We start from the raw sequence: 21,265 nt of genomic DNA on the forward strand, positions 1-21,265 counted from the left end.
TCAAGCAAATATGTCATGCTTATAACATCTTAACCTACGTCTCTAGAGTGCAAGAGTAAAGCCTGTTGTGAACTGATTAGGTTACCTGTGGAAAATTTTGAAGTTAGAATATTTAGATTATGCTGTAACATCTATGTTGCATTTTCTGATATCTATAAGAAAATTCTATCATGCATTCTCTTGTATGGAATCAGAGAAAGCCCTAAATGTCCCTACATATTTTCCATGACAAAGAAACAATCATTACCCCAGTATAAATCCCCATTGCCATGGTAAATCCAGCAGGTAATGGGCCAGAAGAGCAGATGTGCACGCCTCCACAATACAGGGACCCATGGACAGTCTTACACAAACGCCCTTTAACTTCTTCAGGGCCTGAAATAGAAAAGTAGACATCCTAATATAATCCTCTGAAGATGTGCAGAGAAGATGACCTTCAACGCTTTCTCTTCAGTATATGGGCAATGTCTGGGTCATCATGAGTTTTCAAGGTAATGAGTTGTATTTAACAAACATTTTAGCACTCGAAGTGTTTACAGACAGCTTATTTAGTCCTCACTGCAACCTTTTAAGATAGGTAATACTATTATCCCCATTTTTTTAGATGTCCTCATCTGAAAAGGCACAGACTAAAGTCATCCGCTCAAGATCATGAAGCTGGTGAGTGATGGGGTCAGGTTTGAACTCAGGCAGGCTGCTTTCAGCATCTGTCTTCATAACCTCTAGCTAATTTCACATTATTTTTATTTATAATCTGTGGTTCCAGAATGAGACTAAAGTGAAGAGCCTAATACCCCAAGAAAATTCATTCCTGTATTAAAAAACATACATAAAAAAAAAAAAGCATTAGAAAGGCATACTTGAGACTCATTCTATATATTAGGCAGTTTCCTGAGCTAGTATAGTTAGCCCTGAACACTTGCATAGGGCTTCGCAAACCAAAAATATGTTATTTTTTCCCCTATGAGCATTATTTATAACCATGGTCTATATCTATGTCAGAGAAAAGTGGGGCCTTTATTCTTGGTGCTGGCCCCATAGACAGACTCTACCTTTCCCCAAGAAAGAGAATGAGATCGGCCAGGCGCAGTGGCTCACGCCTGCAATCCCAGCACTTTGGGAGGTGGAGGCAGGTGGATCACCTGAGGTCAAGAGTTCGAGACCAGACTGGCCAACGTGGCAAAACCCCGTCTCTACTAAAAATACAAAAATTAGCCAGATGTGGTAGTGCATGTCTGTAATCCCACCTACTTGGGAGGCTGAGGCAGGAGAATCACTTGAACCTGGGAGGCAGAGGTTGCAGTGAGCTGAGATTAAGCCACTGTACTCCAGCCTGGGTGATGGAGCGAGACTCTGTCTCAGAAAAAAAAAGGAAGAAAATGAGACCATCTTTTGAGTTATTGCAAAGCACAAGGTCCTACTTGCAAAACAATCCTCCATGAAATAAATTCTATTCTGTTCTCAAGGATGTCATGCAAAGTGTCCACATCCATTTCCTAATGCTTAGTGATTCTATTAGATACTTGAAGTATTGAAGAAACAAAATTCCTATTTAATAATGAGAAATTTACACATCATACCTTTGAATCCAGACCAAGGCCAGCACGAACCAGGATGATAGACAGGGCTATGCTTCTCAAAGAGGAAGACCACTTGTGCTTGATCTGTACATTATCGTTGATGACTGGGATATTTCTGATGAGAAACCCTGCAAGCAGCATGCCTTGAATGAAGAAATCAAACATGTCTAGTTAGTTTTCAAATACAGAAAATATTTTTAGTTAACTTTAATTTTATAGAGACTACTGTATAATCCCAGGAACCACTTCACTCATGCTTAGAAGAAATGAAGTTAAATTTTTAGTTTAACTTGGAAGAAATTAAGTTAAGCTTTTAATTAAAAAATTAGTATAATTAAAGCAGCTAAGAAAATAATGTGCAGACAAAAAGATAAATTATAATAATTAATATTCCTAAGATAACTGAACTTAAAAGGGAGACAAGATGCAGCATTTGGATAGAGAGTATGATCAAATTCTAAATATAAAATGTTTTGATACAATGCCAGCTCAGTCAGTCCTTTGCGTGCAAACAGCAAACAGTCCCTGAAATTATTTGCTATGTCAGATTACTTGAAATATCAATAAATACCTATATGGATTCTATTTTACCTTCAGATTAGATAATTTCATAAGAGACACATAATCTACTTTGCAAAGGTTTTAGATGTCAATTATGATGAAATGAACATTGCCTGTCATGTCAGCTGGTGACTCTTCTTTCACTCAGTCATTCAACTCTACTGAATGCCTTCAGTAGTTTAGACGCTAGACTATGCATCACGCATATAATGGACTACTTTTCAACAAGCTTTCAGCCTCTAGGGAACAAGACAAACGGACAATACCAATTTTATGAAAGCATGAGGGGGATGTTACATGAGCTGAGGCAGGAAGGGGGATTTAGAGAAGGTGAAAGAGGATGAAGAAATGGCTGGAGGAGTTGAGAAGTTTCTGGAAAAGACAGTAGTTTATTAAAAGGTAAAAGAAAAAGTGACTCATTCTGGAAACTGCAGGAAGTTGAGTGTAACTGACGAAGCTGGGTAGTTAGTGAGGAAATTCTGCCTTCATTGATATCACATGCCCACACAAAGGGAAAGGTTTCTGTGAGAGACTGTGAGCCTCTTCCCTCCATGCTTGTCCAGCAGTGCCCTCTTCTCACCTTGTCCCTATAAGCACCACACTTCAAACAACTAAATAAATTTACTGAAGTTATGATATTTTGTGATGCAAGATGGGAGAAGAGAGACAACCTGCTGCACATGAAAGCATCACTCCAGGTGTCTCTCATCACTGCCATTTATCTACGGGAAAGGCTCTAAGTTCTGAATGCTGTGGCGATGGTCTTTCTGGAATGTTTATTGGGCAACAGTATCAACAGGCTTGGCTTTTGGAAGAAATAATGATGAGTTATATATGCACACGGTAAAATTAAGACATTGCTGACAAAATGTAAAGTGACAAGTACCTATTTTACCCCAACTGCAACTTTCCATCTTCATTCCTGAATGGTTTTCACTGATGAGGATCTTCTGTGCCCTTCCAGAAAGTTTCTGTACCTATTCAAGCATATTTCCCTGTGTATAAGCTCTTTTGTGCTGGACACAAATAGGACACTGATACACTGCTGTATGGCTTGGGTTTTTTCCCATTTAATAATATATTCTGGACATTTTCCCACTGAAGCACATATATATTTGCTTTATTCCCTTTTAATAGCTGGAATAGTATCTCACTGTTTGGAAGTTCCATAATTTTTGGACCACTAATAATAGATTTTAAGAAATTTTTCAGGTTTCTCATTATAAACAGTGCTGAAATGAGCACAATTCATATGTCAAGTATTTAAGTGCCTGCTACATGCTAGCCCTGTATGAGATCCTAGTAACAAAGAGGTGAGCCAGACCAGCAGTCCCCAGCCTTTTTGGCACCAGGGACCGGTGTCGTGGAAGACGGTTTCTCCACAGATGGCAGGGGGAATGGTTTCGGGATGAAGCTTTCCACCTCAGATCATCAGGCATTAATTAGATTCTCATAAGGAGCATACAACCTAGATTCCTTGCATGTGCAGTTCCCAATAGAACTCATGCTCCTGTGAGAATCTAATGTCGCTGCTGATCTGACAGGAGGCAGAGCTCAGGCAGTAATGGTCGCTCACCTCCTGCCATGGCCCGGGGCTTGGGGACCCCTGAGCTAGACTAATGTGGTCCTTGTCCATATGGAGCTTATATATTTGTAGGTTTGCATTAACTATATTCATATTATAATTCCTAGCAGTGGAAATGTTAGGCCCTATGGTATAGGTGTATATAATTTTTATATATATTGATGATTTACCAGCCAAAACTACTGCACTAATGCTTACATTCCATTATCATGATAATAGCTCTTTAATGAAATTTAAAATATGTGTCTAAACCACTCCTAAATTAATTATGGCATTCAACGACCTGAAATAAAATGGAATATCCTAAGAAGAACTCAAAACTATGTTAAGAGGTTTTTGTTTTGGGGGATATGAAGGGGCTTCTTTTTTTTTTTTTTTTTTTGAGACAGGGTCTTGACATGTTGCCCAGGTTAGTCTAAAACTCCTGGGCTCAAGCAATTCACCCACCTTAGACTCCCAAGATGCTAGGATTACAGGTATGAGCCACTGCTCTCTCTTGGCCTGAGAGCATTTTTCATTCCTGAAATGAACGTGAGAACAGCTTCCCTGGGACATTGTTTCCTTTGCTAGTGGTCTGGTTGATGTAATGTGACCACCTGATTTTGATTTGGCACGTGTCCCCACTCCTGCCTCTAGGGCCTCCCTTGGTCATGGAGGAAAGAACATCTTCCTGGATATAGGAGTGTTGTTCTCTTAAAATTTTGTATTATGAAAATTATCAACATATGGCTAATCTCATTTCATCTATTCCCAAGTTTATTTTTCTAATAATTTGTGTTATGGAAATTTTTTCAATAATGATTTGCCTTCTCTTCCAAAGGGAAGCTGTTTTCAAAATCATTTCAGGAATCAAAAATGCTCATGCATACTCATGTCCCTGGCAATCACTTCAATTAAACTCTTAAAAATATAGAACAGGCAACCATCACATATATTTTGTCTTAATAAGTTTCCTTTATGGATTCAGATAATGCTTCAGTTTTGGATACTGGCCTTAATATAATAAGAAGCAGTAAACTTTCTTGCTCTATGCAAGTATACAACTATAAAAAAGAATGGTGAAATATGTATGTAATTTTGAGAATTATTTCAGTTACCTTAGGAAATTTCATTTTATCACAAATCCCAGTACTTTCCATCTTTTTGCAACATGGTATATTTTGTTTTTGCAATAAGCATGGAGTGAAAAAAAGACAAATAGGGTGTAATGGGCATTTTTTTCATGTGTCTAGAATAACAGTCTTCAACATAGGTTGCATACTAGAATCATCTGGAGGGCTTTTTAAAACTTCTGATGTCCAGGCCATACCATATTCCATTTCAATTAATTCAGAATCTCTGGAGTAAGATCTAGGCATCAGCTTTTTAAAAAAAATTTTTTTAATTTTTTTTAATTTAAAAATTTTAAAAATTTAAATTTTTTTTAATTTAATTTTTTTTTAATTTTTTTTTTTAATTTTTTGAGAAGGAGTCTCGCTCTGTCGCCAGGCTGGAGTGCAGTGGTGCAATTTCAGCTCACTGCAACCTCTGCCTTCTGGGTTCAAGTGATTCTCCTACCTCAGCCTCTTGAGTAGCTGGGGCTACAGGTGCATGCCAACCATGCCTGGCTAATTTTTTGTATTTTTAGTAGAGACAGGGTTTCATCATGTTGGGCAGGATAGTCTTGATCTCCTGACCTCATGATACACCTGCCTCGACCTCCCAAAGCATCAGCTTTTTAAAGACAGGTGATTCCTGGCCTGGCATGGTGGCTCACACCTATAATCCCAGCACTTTAGGAGGCCAAGATACGAGAATTGTTTGAGCCCAGCAGTTCAAGACCTGCTGAGCAACAAAGTGAGACCCCCATCTCTACAAAAACCAAAAAGGTGTAGGGGCATGTGCCTGTAGTCCCAGCTACTGGGCAGGCTGAGGCAGGAAGATTGTTTGGGCCCAGGAGGTTGAGGATGCAGTGAGCCATGATTGTGCAACTGCACTCCATCCTGGGCAAATGAGACCCTGCCTCAAAAACAAAACAGAACAAAACAATGAACGAGAGATTCTTATGAACAGCCAAGTTCTAGAATGAATGATCTTGCTACATAAAATGTGATCTTAGAGCTTAGAAATGCAGAATCTCAGACCATGAAGACCTACTTAATTAGAATTTGTATTTTAACAAATTCCAAGGTCATCCTCTGTACAGTGAAGTTTGAGAGTCACTAATTTTGATACAAGGGTCAGCAAAAATGTTCTGCAAAGGGCCAATGAGTATCTTAGGCTTTGTGGGCCATAAAGTCTCTGTTAGAACTTCACAACTCTGCCAGTATAATGCAAAGCAGACATAGACAATATGCAAACAAATAAACGTGGGTGGGCTCCAGTTAATATTAATTTATAAAGAGAAGTAGTCTGCCAACCCTTTATCCTAGCATATAGGCATATTTAGAAACAATTCATTTTAACAATAATTCAATTAATAACATTAGAGAACAAAAAGCACCTATGAGAAATAATATGAATTAAGTGGAATACCTTTAGTTTTACCTAAAATTAGAAATACATTGAGAAATGGGGCATAGTAAGAGATAAATAATTCTACTTCTTTTTATATTTAACTTTAACTACTGACCACAAGTTCAAAAGCAGATACCTTTGGTGTATGTTAGCGAATCCTGATTGTTCTTACTCATACAGCTAACAGAAAGAAAGAAAAAAAACTGTTCAGGAAATGTGTGCAAATATATATGCAAGTATGAAAGGTAGGTGGTTTTTTACTAAAACTGGGTGATTAATAAATCTGTTAGAAATGAACACAAAATGCCTCTGTGGTAAACAAATTTTATAATGCAGAATTCTTTGAAGACACATTAAAGGTATCACATCTAGTTTTAAGACTAATTTGTATATGTGTCTTGTTTGGGCAGTTCTCATTGCCTCTGGAAGAGTATTTTCAGCTATGTCTTTAAGAATCATGGTATTTTATTTCATTTTTATATTTTTTGAGATGGAGTCTCGCTCTTGTCACCCAGGCTAGAGTACAGTGGTGTGATCTCAGCTCACTGCAACCTCCACCTCCCAGGTTTAAGTGATTCTCCTGCCTCAGCCTCCCAAGTAGCTGCAGTTACAGGCACCCACCACCACGCCCAGCTAAGTTTTTTTATTTTTAGTAGAGATGGAGTTTCACCATGTTGGCCAGGCTGGTCTTGAACTCCTGACCTCAGGTGATCCGCTCACTGTGGCCTCCCAAAGTGCTGGGATTATAGGCGTGAGCCACCATGCTCGGCCAATATTATATTTTAAATATACCCAATGGTGTGCTGGTAAATGCTTAGCAAGTGGCTTGCCAAAAAAGTATGCATTTTATATAGGCACATACATTATTAAATTTTACTGATATAAAGGATGTGCAGCACATAGTTTACAAATATACAGCCATCTTCACTGTAAATTCTATATAGCTAATTTATTCTCCCAGAATATTTTCACTGCTGTTTGTCAAAATTCTGTGTCCATAACCAACTATGGCTGCAGTTCTACCAAGATTTGACAGAATCAGACTACAAATAAATGGTTGCATACTATCTGATTCAGCAAAGAAGTCACATATCATGAATAAGCAAGTGCAGTGTCACTGTGAATGCTGGCTGATATTTTTGCTTATATTAATGAATAAGATGAAAATGAAACAATAAAAACACATGTCAGAACTTCACTCTGTCAATGACATAAGTAACTTATACTATGACAAACTTTGATTTGTAGCATTTGCTGACTTTTTTGTTGTTATTGTTACAGATACTTCTACCATGGCCAATTTTAAGCTACAACATGATGTCACTGAAAGTGGAGTTGGGCACACCATTATGTAGTACTTCCATAATCTCAAGAGCATAGGTGAGGGGAAATAGAGTAAAACATTAGGAAGTCTTCAGTGTTGAGCACTGAATGCTTGTTTTTAATGTCAGTTATTTAATTTTATATATATATATATATATATATATATATATTTTTTTTTTGAGACAAAGTCTCTTTCTGTTGCCCAGATTGGAGTGTAATGATGCAATCATGGCAGCCTCAACCTTCCGGGTTCAATCAATCCTCCCACCTCAGCCTCCTGAGTAGCTGGGACTACAGCTGCACGTCACCATGGCCAGCTAATTTTTGTATTTTTTTGTAGAGACAGGGTTTCACCATGTTTGGCCTGGCTGGTCTCAAACTCCAAAGCTCAAGCAATCTGCCTACCTTGGCCTCCCAAAGTGCTGGGATTATAGGTGTGAACCACAGCACCTGGGCCCGGATAATTTAATTTTTTAAACTGCCATGTTTAACAACTGGATCACAGGACTCCTCAAAATTTAACAATTGGCTTTTGGCTCCAGCATGGCAAATACAGAAATATTTTATTCCTTTATTTCCCAAAGCTTTCCAAACTATTCTTTTAAAAATATGGTTTACTCTGGAGAAAACAGGAAACATTCAGCACTTACCAAGAAGAGAAGGCAGTGGAGGCAATGTAGGTAACTTAATAAGCCCCAAAAGTTTACCTCCAATGATGGCACAATAGAATAGGATTATAATTCCAAATAGGTTTCCTCCAGGAAGACATTCACTGCCAGTAATTGACCAAACTACAGCCCACAGAAGAACAATGATGGTAACTGAAATAAACCAGGAATATTAGTTACTATCAATAAGTTGTCACATGGAGGTTTTGACAAAATCTAAAATAATTTGTAAAAATAAATACTGAATGAAAATGCAAATATTTATAATCATGTTTAATCTTTAAAGAGTATCAGTAAGATGAACTGGGTAACTGCCAACATCTTAAGAAATCGCATATTAACAGTACTTTTGAATTGCCCATGTGCCCCTCCCCATCCATCTCCCTTTATACTGCCAGAAGGAACCATTATTTTGACTTTTTCCCCATTCACTTTTTTCTCTATAATTTTAACAAAAATATGTTATTTAGTTCTGTCTTCAATTAGACATTATTGTTTCTTTTTTTATAGTCAATATTTGTTTAGAATTACCTACAAAGGTACCTTTTCTGAAATCATCATTCATTATGGCATCTCAAACTTTCCTTTTCTTTTTTTTTTTTTGTTTTGAAACAGGGTCTCCTGCTGTAACCCAGGCTGGAGTGCAGTGGCACAATCATGGCTCACGACAGCCTCAACCTCCCAGGTTCAAGCGATCCTCCTGCCTCAACCTCTCACATAGCTGGGACTACAGGTGTGTGCCACCATGCCTGGCTAATTTCTTAAAAATGTTTTAGCGGAGACAGGGTTTCATCATTTTACCCAGGCTGGTCTTGAAGTCTTGCGCTCAAATGATCCTCCTGTCTCAGCCTCCCAAAGTGCTGGGATTACTGGTGTGAACCATCTCATCCAGCCTCAAATTTTTCATCTGGGACAATTATCCTGCTGCCTAAAGTACTTCCTTTAGGAAAAGAATTTCTATAAGAATGTGAAATAGGCCAGGCATGGTAGTTTATGCCTGTCCCATCACTTTAGGAGGTCAAGGCAGGAGGATTGCTCAAGCTCCAAGTTCGAAACCAGCCTGAGCAACATAGTGAGACCTCATCTCTACTAAAGTATAAAAATTAGCTGGGTATGGTGGTGGGCATCTGTAATCTCAGCCACTCGGGAAGCTGAGGCAAGAGGATCCCTTGAGCCCAGAAGTTCAAGGATGCAGTGAGCTACGACTGCACCACAGCATTCCAGCCTGCATTACACGATGATACCCTGCCTCAAAAAAAAAAAAAAAAAGAAAGAAAAAAAAAGAAATGTTTCCCTGTTTGAAAAGTTGTGTTTTACAAAACTGTGCACTAAAAATTGAAAACTTTATGGGAAAAAGAGAGTTGGGGCAGACCACTCAAAACTGGTGACCAAAGCACTAAGAAAAACCAAAACAATCCTAGTAGGAGTCTTAGCACAGATGAATCTACACACTGACACTTGTGTCTGACACAGGCGGTCTGTGATGGAAATTCTTGAGGGTATTTTCTTTAAACAGAGAGTAGTTCCATCAAAATCTGATCCATATTTTAGCCCTCTGCCTCAATACAATAAATTTCAACAAAAGGAAAAGCGTTGGCAGCTTCTTTACCTCAGCTTATACTCTCAGTCGCTTCATCCACATGTGTTCTGTTAGATAACTTAATGTTGTAGAATGTTTGAGTCCTTGAAACCCCTAAACCAGCTACTAATTGCATGAAAAGTCAGCACTTCCACAGAGGTTTCATTGTTTAAAAGGTCCTCATGCAGGGAAGACTTTATCTTTAATTGTAAGAAAGCATATATATGGTCTTTTTTTCCCCAGTTCACTTTGCCTTCACTTGCTATTGCTTGATGATACAAAATATTAATGGGCCAGAAAATATTATATACAAAACTGCAAATTCCATACACTCTAACACAATTCTCCTATTTACCATTGCATATGAGCTAATTCATGATACAGAAACACTCTGTATCACAGCATGCTGTATTTCTCAGGAGGATCTGTTGTAGTAAATTCTTAGTTTCATTGTCTGGAATTATCTTTATTCTCATTCTTAAAAGATAGTTTTTCTAGGTATACCTCAGTTTTATGTTAAATTCTAGGTTGAGTGTTATTGTCTCTCCATTCCTTGAAAATACTATTCCTTGGTTTTCTGGTTTTGAAGAACCTAATTTCAGCTTTTTAAAGGAATTCTTTTTCCTTGTTTTTAACATCTTCACTTTTTCTTTGGTTTTCCTTTCAGTATAATGTGTTTAGGTGGGACTTCCTTTTGTTTTGCTTAAGATTTATGCTTTTTTAAAAAATCAGTTCTGGAAAATTCTTAGCCTTTATTTCTTCAAAGATTTCCTCTTCCCCATTCTCTTTTTCTATGTTGCTAACCCTAGTTTTCATATTTTTCATCTTTGTGTGTACTGCATTCTAGATAATCTCTTCAGATTTATTCACCCGTTCACCATTGTTTTCACTTAATCTGCTGCCTAATTTGACCACTGAGTTTTTAATTTCAATTACTATCCTGTATCTTTCATTTCTAGAAATTCAAGTTTGTTCTTCTTCAAATCTATTCATTTTTTAAATAGTTACTTGTTTTGTACTCATGTTTTCTAATTTTTTAACTTATTTATATACATAAATGTGTTATATTCTATTTTCTGATAATGCACATATTTGAAATCTGTTTGTTTCCTTTCACATGTTGCATTTTTTTTTTTTTCAATAATGAGCTCTCCCTTGGAACTTTGTCTAAAATTAAACTTTTTAGTTTGTCTTTTGCAACAGTGATCTCTCCCTTGGAACTGTGTCCAACTTGGTTGAAGCCTTAGGCTGAATGAGTTTTCCCAGATGGGAAATGAATTTACTTCTACCATGTACTTAAAAGCTTACCATCCGAGACCATCTGAAAATGTCTGAAAATAGATACATTTTCAAATTGAATTTTTTCTGTGAAATTGGAGACAAATCAGGATGAAGTTAAACATTTTTTTGGAGACTCCACATCTGCCCCAGCCAGCAACCACAGTTGAGACAGGTTGAGTCACAGGCCCCATCTGCAGAACAGGTTTACCTCAAATTTGGCGTTACACTGGGTTTCCACTTTATGTGGGTGAAGGAGAATGCTTTTTCCTGTTAGACTTCTCTCAACCTGGGCAGGCGCTAGCTTAGCCTCCTGTGCTCCCAGTGCTCTCAAAATCCATCTCAAGTTCCCTGAGGTTTGGTAGAAACCTGCAGGGTGGGGCCACCTTGACTGCTTATTGACCTCTGTTACTTACACTTTGGTTTTGGTGTCTGATGATTCCCTGTTTTCTTGACAGATCATTTCAAAAGACTTAAAATATTTTTTCAGATGCTTTCCTTGGTTTGTGACAAGATTGTTCATTGAGTCTTATCTACCATACTGACTGAATTCAATGTCCCTTTTCCTAAACCCTCACAGAATTGTTACAGATTTTCTAGGCTTATGATACGACTGCAGTGGCATACCTAAGGGACTTTTGGTATTTCCCAATTAGCTACAAGGGTTGACATTTCTATGTGATATGAGAAGTAGAATGGAAAAGCAGGATTTGCCAGCTATTATACTAAATTCTACTTTGTCATAGCATAAACTTAAGCTAAATTCAGCAAGGTAGAATTAAATGTTTTCTCTTTTCAGCTGCGTGCCTGTAATCCCAGCACTTTGGGAGGCCGAGGCAGGCGGATCACGAGGTCAGGAGTTCGAGACCAGCCTGACCAACATGGTGAAACCCTGTCTCTACTAAATACAAAAATTAGCTGGGCATGGTAGCACGTGCCTGTAATCCCAGCTACTCAGGAGGCTGAGGAAAGAGAATCACTTGAACCCAGGAGGCAGAGCTTGCAGTGAGCTGAGATTGAGCCATTGCACTCCAGTCTGGGTGACAGAGTGAGACTCCATCTCAAAAAAAAAAAAAAAAAAAAAGAGTTTTCTCTTTTCTACTTCAAGACTATTAAAAAAATCTCTAACTCTCTTTCCCTATGCCTTACCTGAAATACAGTTGTAAATACATAGCAAATGGTATATCTATAAGGTTTCTCTAAATCATGTTTAAATCAGTTAACAATTTACTTCTCATTTATGATTATGGAAAACCACAAATTTTCACATGTAAGATTCACTTATTTTATTTTATTTTTTTTGAGACAGTTTCACTCTTGTCACCCAGGCTGCAGTACAATGGCACGGGCTCACTGCAACCTCCGCCTCCCAGGTTCAAGTGAGTCTCCTGTCTCAGCCTCCCAAGTAGCTGGAATTACAGGTACCCGCCACCATGCCTGGCTAATTTTTTGTATTTTTAATAGAGATGAGGTTTCACTATGTTGGCCAGGCTGGTCTTGAACTCCTGACCTCGTGATCCACCTGCCTTGGCCTCCCAAAGTACTGGGATTACAGGCGTGAGCCACTGCGCCCAGCCTACTTTTTAAGAAGAATACTGATATATACTGCATAGGCACAGGAAAGAATATAGGACAAAAGTCGTCTTGTAAACTTCTGGAACAGAAAAACAGAAAAATAAGCGATGAGGTGTTTATCTACCATGAACCTCATTTTTCAGGCTGCTTTATGAACAATTATATATTTTTAAAAAATGAGTCCCAAAATTACATTATTCATTTTTACTCTTTCCTTATGTCGGTCCATATCTGTTTCATTGTAAATGTTTTAACTACAAATAGGCCACATTTTGAAGTTTAAAAAAATAATAAAAAGAACAGAAAAGGTATTCAATTATCTGTTGTCTTATCATGTAGTGTATATTTTTGGATTCTGGTTTTCTGTACATGTTCTAAGTTTGAGATTTTCTTCCATGCTTAGTTAAGTAACCTCACTTGGTTTCATTAAAAACACATCTAGAGCCCAAAGTATAAAATATTATGCTTGGCTTTCATTGTCCCAGATGATAATGGTAAACATGTCTTTCAGAGCCCACAAAGTATAACTATGGAGTTGAGCCTCATTTTTCAGTAAACATACATGGACATTCATATATTTATTTCAATGATGCTATTATTCCTCAACACAATTTTTTTGAAATTGTCTTTAAATTTGCCTTGAAAGGCAAATTTAGTAAGACATAAAACTATGAAACTATTAGAAAAAAACATAAGAAAAAAGCTCCATGACACTGGTTTGAGCAATAACTTTTTGGATATGACTCCAAAAATACAGGCAACAAAAGCAAAAACAGACAAACCAGATTACACCAAACTAAAAAGCTTCTGCACAGCAAACAATCCACAGAGTGAAGAGACAACCTACAGCCTGGGAGAGAACAGTTGCAAACCATGTACCTTGCAAGGAGTTAATGTCCAGAACATAAAAGGAACTCAAAAAACTCAACAGCAGGAAAACAAATAATCCAATTTAAAATGGGCAAAGGACTTGAATTTTTCAAAAGAAGACATACAAATGGCCAACAGGTATAGGAAAAAATGTTCAACATTTCACCTCATGCCTATCAGGATGGCTATTATCAAAAAGACAAAAGATAACAAGGGGTTGGCAAGGATGTAGAGAAAAGGTAACTCTGTGCACTGTTGGTAGGAATGTAAATTAATACCACCATTATGGAAAGTGGTATGGAGAGTCCTCAAAAAAGTAAAAACAGTACCACCATATGATCTGGCAATCCCATTACTAGGTATGTATCCAAAGGAAATGAAATCAGTATGTTGAAGAGATGTCTGCACTCCCAAGTTTACTGCAGTACTATTTACAATAGCCAAGATATGGAATCAACCTAAGTGTCCAACAATGAATGACTGGATAAAGAAAATATGGTGTATATACACAATGACCTGTTTTTCAGTCATAAAAAAGAATGAAATCCTGTCATTTGCAACAACGTGGATGAACCTGGAGGATATTATGCTAAGTGAAATAAGTCAGGCACAGAAAGACAAATATTACACGATCTCACTCATATGTAGAATCTAAAAAAGTTGTTCTTATGGAAATAGTAAACAGAACAGTGATTACCAGGGACTGGGGAGGGGAGGAGCTTGGGGTTATGGGGAGAGAGTGGTCAACAAGTACAAAGTGATAATTAGATAGGAAGAGTAGTTTGTTCTGTACCACAGCAACGTGACTATAGTCAGGAATAAGGTATTGTATACCTTAAAACAGAAGATTTTCTATGTTCTCACTATGAAGAAACGATAAATGCTTCAGGTGGTAGATATGCTAATTAGCTAGATTTGATCATTATACAATATATAAATGTATTGAAACATCATATTGTACCCCACAAACATGTACAAATATGTGTCAAAAACAAAAATAAATAAATAATGCTGATGAAGATGTTTATGCTTTTGAACAATTCTTTTTATATTTTGATGTTAAAATTATCTTTATCTTTTGAAAATATGATTTATAAAAGTGAAAAATTGTGGATAGATTCCAGGCATTTAAAAGTTGGCAGGTTAAAACTAGTTTTGCCAGGTGCAGTGGTATATATCTGTAAGAAGCTACTTGGGAAGCTGAGGTGGGAGGATCCCTTGAGCCTGGGAGTTCAAGACCAGCCTGGGCAACATAACAAGATCCTGTCTCCAGGAAAAAAAAGGTTGGGTGGGGGAAGTGAAAGTGGCAGGAAGACTATGACCAATGCCTTGACATGTAATTTTCTCTAGACTTTAAATGTGAAGATCCATGAAAAAAAAAATGTATACACACACGCACATATAACTCAAGTATATTGAGTGATATATATTGGGTTGTTGGTCATAGGATACAAAATTTCAGTTAGACAGGAGGAACAAGGTTAAGAGGTTTATTGTACAACATGAAGACTATATTTAATAACATATTGTATTCTTGAAAAATGCTAAGAGTGAATGTAATGTGTTCTCACCACAAAAAATGATAGCTATGTGAGGTAATGCATATGTTAATTAGCTAAAATTAGTAATTCTACTATGTATACATACTTCAAAACATCATGTTGCACATAGCAAATACATACAATTTTATTAATGTAAAAAATAAATTTTAACTGTCAATGAAAAAATATTGTCTTCTTAAAAAAAACTAATTTGCCTTTATAGATAATTTTCAAATCTCTTCTTTTTTCTACTATATCACATATCCCCCAGCATACACAGCACAGACACATATAAGCACACAATTCATTTCTGAAGAAAAATAGGGCATAAATGAATCTGAACTTCCATATATTTGTCAAATTGATAGCAGAATAACCTTTGGCTTCCTCCAAAGACCAAATCCATTCCTAAAAGACAAATATATTACAACCCTAAAAATTTGCAAAATAGTGCTGAGATAAACTCCCAAAGAAACATCCCCCAAATGTCTTATGTAACAGCAGTTCTACTAAAATAAGCTGAATTGCAAACCAATATTCTTACTTATAAAATAACAGAATTCATTTGGAAGTATAAATGGGGCTGTGTTTGCTAAAATATTACTTGCATTACTTAACAGTAATAACAACCAACATTTATTTAGATAGTCCTAAAGTAATCCTGTGAAATTACTCAGATATAGTAAAGGAAAAGGTCCTTGATCTGTGTTCCTTCCCCCTTCCCACAATGGTGGTGACCACAGTGATCCTGAAAGCCAACGTGAAGACAGTGGAGCCCTGTTAGTCTAGGTCCTCCCCTTCAATGTGTGGGACAGAGCCACCCATGTGTGTGAATTGTTCATCAACTAGTTTTTATGTGTGGGAGAAGTGAACGTTTTGTCTTTTCAACCATATTATTTAGGAATCTGTCATTATAACAACTTCATCTTTTGCCCTCTATTTCTGAATTAATCCTTACCATTTGTTATGACCCTGTCCAGTAAACCATGTGGAGGGCAAGCCAGCATTTGTCTCAGCCTTTGTATGTGATTTGCTTCAGTTGGTGTTTCTTGTAGCTTTTTTTCACTGCTTTTCAAAAGGATACTTCCTTCTGTTGGTTCATTTGCATCTATACCTTTGAAGTTCATAACTGTCTCCTCCTGTATTTAAAGTAATTTTAAAAATCCTTAAAACTGTATATATTTTACACATTTTTATAGGTACTGCATCATCACCTTACAAATCAAATTTCTATGACTAGACTCAAGTATAACACTTTGTAGGAAAAACACACAGCTTTATTACTAGTTAATCAGCTTGAAACAAGAATTATGCTAGGCGTATTTAGCACAGTCACTATTTTTAGTACAGGTTGAGTATCACTAATCTGGAAATCTAAAATCTGAAATGCTCCAAAATCTGAAACTTTTTGAGTGCTGACATGACACACAAGTGAAAAATTCCACACCGAAACTCACATGACAGGTAACAATCAAATGCAACTTTGTTTCATGTACAAAATTATTTAAAATATTTTATAAAATTACTTTCGGATTACCTGTATAAGGTGTATATGAAACATAAATACATTTCCTGTTTAGACTGAGGTTCCATCTGCAAGATATCTCATTAGGTGCATGCAAATATTAAAAAAAAAAAAGAAATCCAAGACACTTATGGTCCCAAGCATTTCAGATAAGGGATACTCAACCTGTATTACAAATGTCTGGGTCACATAACGTTTTATTACGTTTTGTAATACTGGGTTTTAAAATAAGCATATTTAAGATAAAATTCAGGGCAATAATTGGCACACATACCAAAGTAGTTTAGAAAAAGATAACTATCTGTAATGAAAACCACTTCACATTCATTAATCTACTTGAATTTAAGCAATAAAAAGAAAGGAAGAAACCAAAACCATTCTAGAGATTAGGTCAGAGACACAGAGCATTCCACAGGCTCTCCATTTTTCTAGCCACAGGTAGGGTCAACTGACAATGTTAGCTGGGAAAACTGGTAGTCACACCTGCCGTGCACTGTGTGAGTCTGGGGATAGGAGAATTGGTAAATGAGTGGTAGAATATGAAGGAAATACAATTCTGTCACAGCTTAGATTTACCTGTGTTTCTTGATGCATGGAGGGCATGTGATTCATTCCTGTGGATGGTTCTGAATCTTCACATGTAATTCTTTTATCTTCATCCCCCATTATTTATAATTAAGAAGATGACAGAGGGAAGAGGAACGAGATCTGTTTTGAAAGAGTACAGATATAGAGGAGTAATTTGAAAGTCTTTTGATTTCAAAGACTTCGGATTGTACTTATTTTTCCCTAAGAATTCTGAATGGAATGGCTAAACTATTTGAAATTAGACTATTCTTAATTTTCAATGGCTGTTTTTTTTTTTTTTTGCTTGATTCTCGTATATTATCATCATTCTTATCTACCTTTTTACTTCTCTTAAAAAAGCCTTTGTTGATCAATCACATTTTTATGATTTCTTTCCCATACTGTTTTTTGAGTTATACTTAAAAACATTCCAAGCAATGTCAGTGTTAAATTGTCCTCTCTCATGGGCCAACTGGATGAAGCAGGAAGGCTCCAGATAACTTTCCAATGTTGATATGAGGAATGAGTCACTAAAGGGAAATCTCTGGATTCCATCCTTTTTGGAGGATCTAGAGTCACTAACTCTTGCCTGGTTCTTATTTCTAAATTAAAGTTTAAAAATACACAATTGACTGAGTAGCCACAATGTCTTAGACGCTACGAGAAGTGCTATGATAGTCACTTTTTAGTCACTGTGGGCAATTCAAAGATTACCAAAACACAGTGTTTGTTTTCCACTGACTTATCAGATACCAGGAAAAATAAATTTATACCAAATAACTAAGAAAACCTTAAGACTACCAATTGGCTCAATAAACACTCACTTCAACCCATTCTCCCTTGGCTTTCCATGCTATACAGGCTACAAGGCAAATGCAGTACTCCAGTTCCTAGCCACTTTTGCAGGTAGAGGTGACCATGTGTCACAGTTCTACATAGGAGATTTAGGTGGGAGCTTTGGGGGAGGCCTTTAGAGGATAATACTTTGTACTCTTTGTCCTCTAACATTTCCCTTTCTCCTTCCTAGAATGTAGATACAGTGGCTGGAAGGACAGCAGACATCTTTCAAGCATGAGAATAAAAGCCCTCTACTTAGGATAGTAGATAAGTAAGATAGAAGCTGGTTCTTTGACGACATCTTCCAGTTGCTCCATCAGCCTTGGACTGCCAAGCATTGGGGTAATTGTTTAAACCACTATTAATCAAGTTTTTTCTTCTTTTTTAACTAGTAAGGAAACTTACTCCTAATGCAACAAGTACAATGAGTATCTTGATAGAGGTACACACTACAAACTTGTGGTAGAATCGAAGAGAAAATTATGTAAGAGAAGGGAAAATCTAATTCAACACATATCAAAGTGCCTAATGTGTTCCAGGCACTATGCTAGACATAAAGACAAGGATGAATTAGACAGGACCCCTCCCTCAAGGAATCATTTTCTCTGTTCAACAAAGTACCAAGAAATTTGCATTTAAAATTTCAAAGAACATCATAATCTTTCTACCACCACCACCATTTTTCCTAATTACAAAACACAATGGTAACCAGAGTGCCATCTCAAAAAAACCTTTAGTTTACTTATTATATATAATTTATAATAAATATGCTTATATAATGATATATATGTATATATGTTTGTATATACACTTTTTTAAATTAAAAAAACTTATTTCAAAATGTAGACTGAGAACATAAAAGAAAGTCACTTGACCAGACAATGTTAGACTCAGAGAACACTTGTCTTAAAGGCATGGAGGCAAGAAAGTCAGTGGTGTGTGAGGGGAAACTGCTGGAGCCTGTGGCAGGAGGCTGAGAGTAACGCGAGATCAGGTTTAAGAGTTAGGATATCAGATCGCCAACCACAGCACCTGGCCCTTACCTTCTGAAGTGAATGACCCCAAATATGGTAACAAGATGGGCTGGGTTCGGATTTGGATAAGCCTGAGTCTGAAGTCCATCTCCCTCATATACCAAATTGCTTAACCTCTTTGGGATTAATTCCTTATTTATGAAAGGGAGACAAGAATAGTTCTAACTATGCACAGGTGGCATTCAATAGTGTTGGTTATTGTTAACCACGCATATTCCTTCTTCCTGATTATCATAAGAAGAATCTTTAAGAATTGTTTTGTTTTCCCTATTAAGCAAGACAAAGTCACCTCAATCTTGAAGAATTTACTACTTAATCCCATTGATTTTATTTGGTCATGATTTTTCATCTATTTTTGAGGCCCACTTCTTGATGAGGTGGATGTAACATTCATTTCTTCACCTTTCTCAGTAGGAGAATTACATAGAAATTCTTTGGCAGTATCACTAGAATCATCTCTTTCATCAAATTCTCAAAATCACCCAATTCTGCCACTTACAAAAACTATTTTTAAATAGTCACGAATTAGAAATTATTATTTTTAGTAGACACAAACTATTGGTTAAAATGAAGCCTTTGTGAACAATTTTATTAATATTATCACGGGGTCCTTTTAAACATAAACAATCACAACTTGGTATGTTATAACATCTGTGGAATTTATATAATTTTACATTCCAAAAAACTTCCCTATTCGCCAATACTCTCAACCACAAATGCCAAAATACTTATACGTGATCAGAAACTACTGCATAAATAAAGGATAAAATGAAATACCAGTCTTTTAATAAGCCCAGTAAGAGATCTTACAACTAGTCAGCTGTATTTGTTTGCTCTCTGCTGTGTTTCCATTTCTAAAAGACCATTTAAAACGCATGTCTCACTTCAGGAACCCACTTAAATTCAGGAGAATTTCAAAAATGTTAGCTTTGCTTGAAGTGACCATGTTCATGGTATTTATTATTCATAGTTATTGGGTCTTGAAATTACAAAAATGACCCTTGAAGGGCCATAAAAAATGTCATGAAATTCTTATTAGAAAGTTTTTTCTCTTTACTCATAGAAGGTTCTTAAGGACTCACTCAGAGCCCATTAACCCTTATTTTGTTTTGTTTGTTTGTTTGATTTTTGAGAGGAAGTCTCCCTCTGTCACCCAGGCTAGAGTGCGGTGGCATGATCTTGACCCACTGCAACCTCCGTCTCCTGGGTTCAAGAGACTCTCCTGCCTCGTCCTTCTGAGGAGCTGGGATTACAGGTGCCCGCCACCTCGCCTGGCTAAATTTTGTATTTTTAGTAGAGATGGAGTTTTGCCATGTCAGCCAGGCTGGTCTCCAAGTCCTGACTTCAGGTGATCCACCTGCCTAGCCCTCCCAAAATGCTGAGATTACAGGCGTGAGCCACCATGCCTGGCCCTTATTTTGAAAACAATTCTAATGACTTTGCTCCTTTGTTTTTCAAACCCTCAGAAGATTAGGTGTTAAATATTAAAATTCAGGAAGAGATTGCTGTGATAGAGGCAAATTGAGAGCAGCATTAGTGACTGATGACAGTGAAAGAGATGAAAAAGACAGCAATCTAAGAGTCATGAAATGTAAGGATACATATCTTTCCACAAGGGATATTTACAGTGTTGGCTTGCCAAGCACCTTTCCCGTCACCTTTCTTGGTAACAGCACACTAATTTTCTTTTGTGAACTCCACACCTCCTCTATTCTCCATCCATGTGGTCATGTGAGATTGTCATTCTGACTTCCCCAACCCACGTGCTCCACCAGTAATCCAGGGATGAGGATCATTGACAGCCCTGGTCAATAAGGGAACTCCTTCCTCTTGTTACATTGATGGTTTCAGGCATGAGGACTGAAACATACCTCACCAACGAGAGCCAGCTTTGGGTATTTGCTGGAACCTTTGGGAAAGAGCTCTCTGTTGGTGTTGCTAAACCTAGACTTGCTAATGAAAACACTTGTGACACCCAAGAAAGCTCTCCAAAGAATGAAATGACCACAGAGCAAAGAAGATTCTCAATATGGAAAAAGAGGAACACTCCAAATTAATCACCACATTGTTGGTACATCCAGAAGCAGCTACTTTTGAGTTAGATGAGCCAATAAATTCCTTTCATTAAGACAGTTTGATTTGGGTTTCTGTCACTTGCCACCAAATGAATCCCCAGTAAGAACCTTCATACCTGAATTGGCCCTGAAAGATCTCCTGTATCATAAACAATGTTTGGAAAAGTGATT

At 37.0% G+C, this 21,265-nt stretch overlaps 1 protein-coding gene across 4 annotated transcripts in view; it reads right to left on the bottom strand.

Moving 5' to 3' along the window:
• The window catches only part of SLC9B2 (solute carrier family 9, subfamily B (NHA2, cation proton antiporter 2), member 2), a 58,951-nt gene that overhangs the window by 28,643 nt on the left and 9,043 nt on the right, over positions 1 to 21,265 (bottom strand). For 2 of the 4 annotated variants that reach the window (XM_011943240.1, XM_011943241.1), the window contains 5 exons: positions 17,158 to 17,289; positions 16,015 to 16,195; positions 8,196 to 8,366; positions 1,581 to 1,723; positions 248 to 375 (listed from right to left, as the gene is read on the bottom strand). In XM_011943240.1, the coding sequence (XP_011798630.1) occupies positions 248 to 375; positions 1,581 to 1,723; positions 8,196 to 8,366; positions 16,015 to 16,195; positions 17,158 to 17,247 (713 nt within the window). In that variant the 5' untranslated portion in view covers positions 17,248 to 17,289. The remainder of the gene's footprint in view (positions 1 to 247; positions 376 to 1,580; positions 1,724 to 8,195; positions 8,367 to 16,014; positions 16,196 to 17,157; positions 17,290 to 21,265) is intronic. The other 2 variants (XM_011943242.1, XM_011943244.1) reach the window with 1 other exon arrangement.

This window comes from Colobus angolensis, unplaced genomic scaffold (assembly GCF_000951035.1).
Source record: "Colobus angolensis palliatus isolate OR3802 unplaced genomic scaffold, Cang.pa_1.0 Scaffold217, whole genome shotgun sequence".
Lineage (NCBI taxonomy): Eukaryota > Metazoa > Chordata > Mammalia > Primates > Cercopithecidae > Colobus > Colobus angolensis.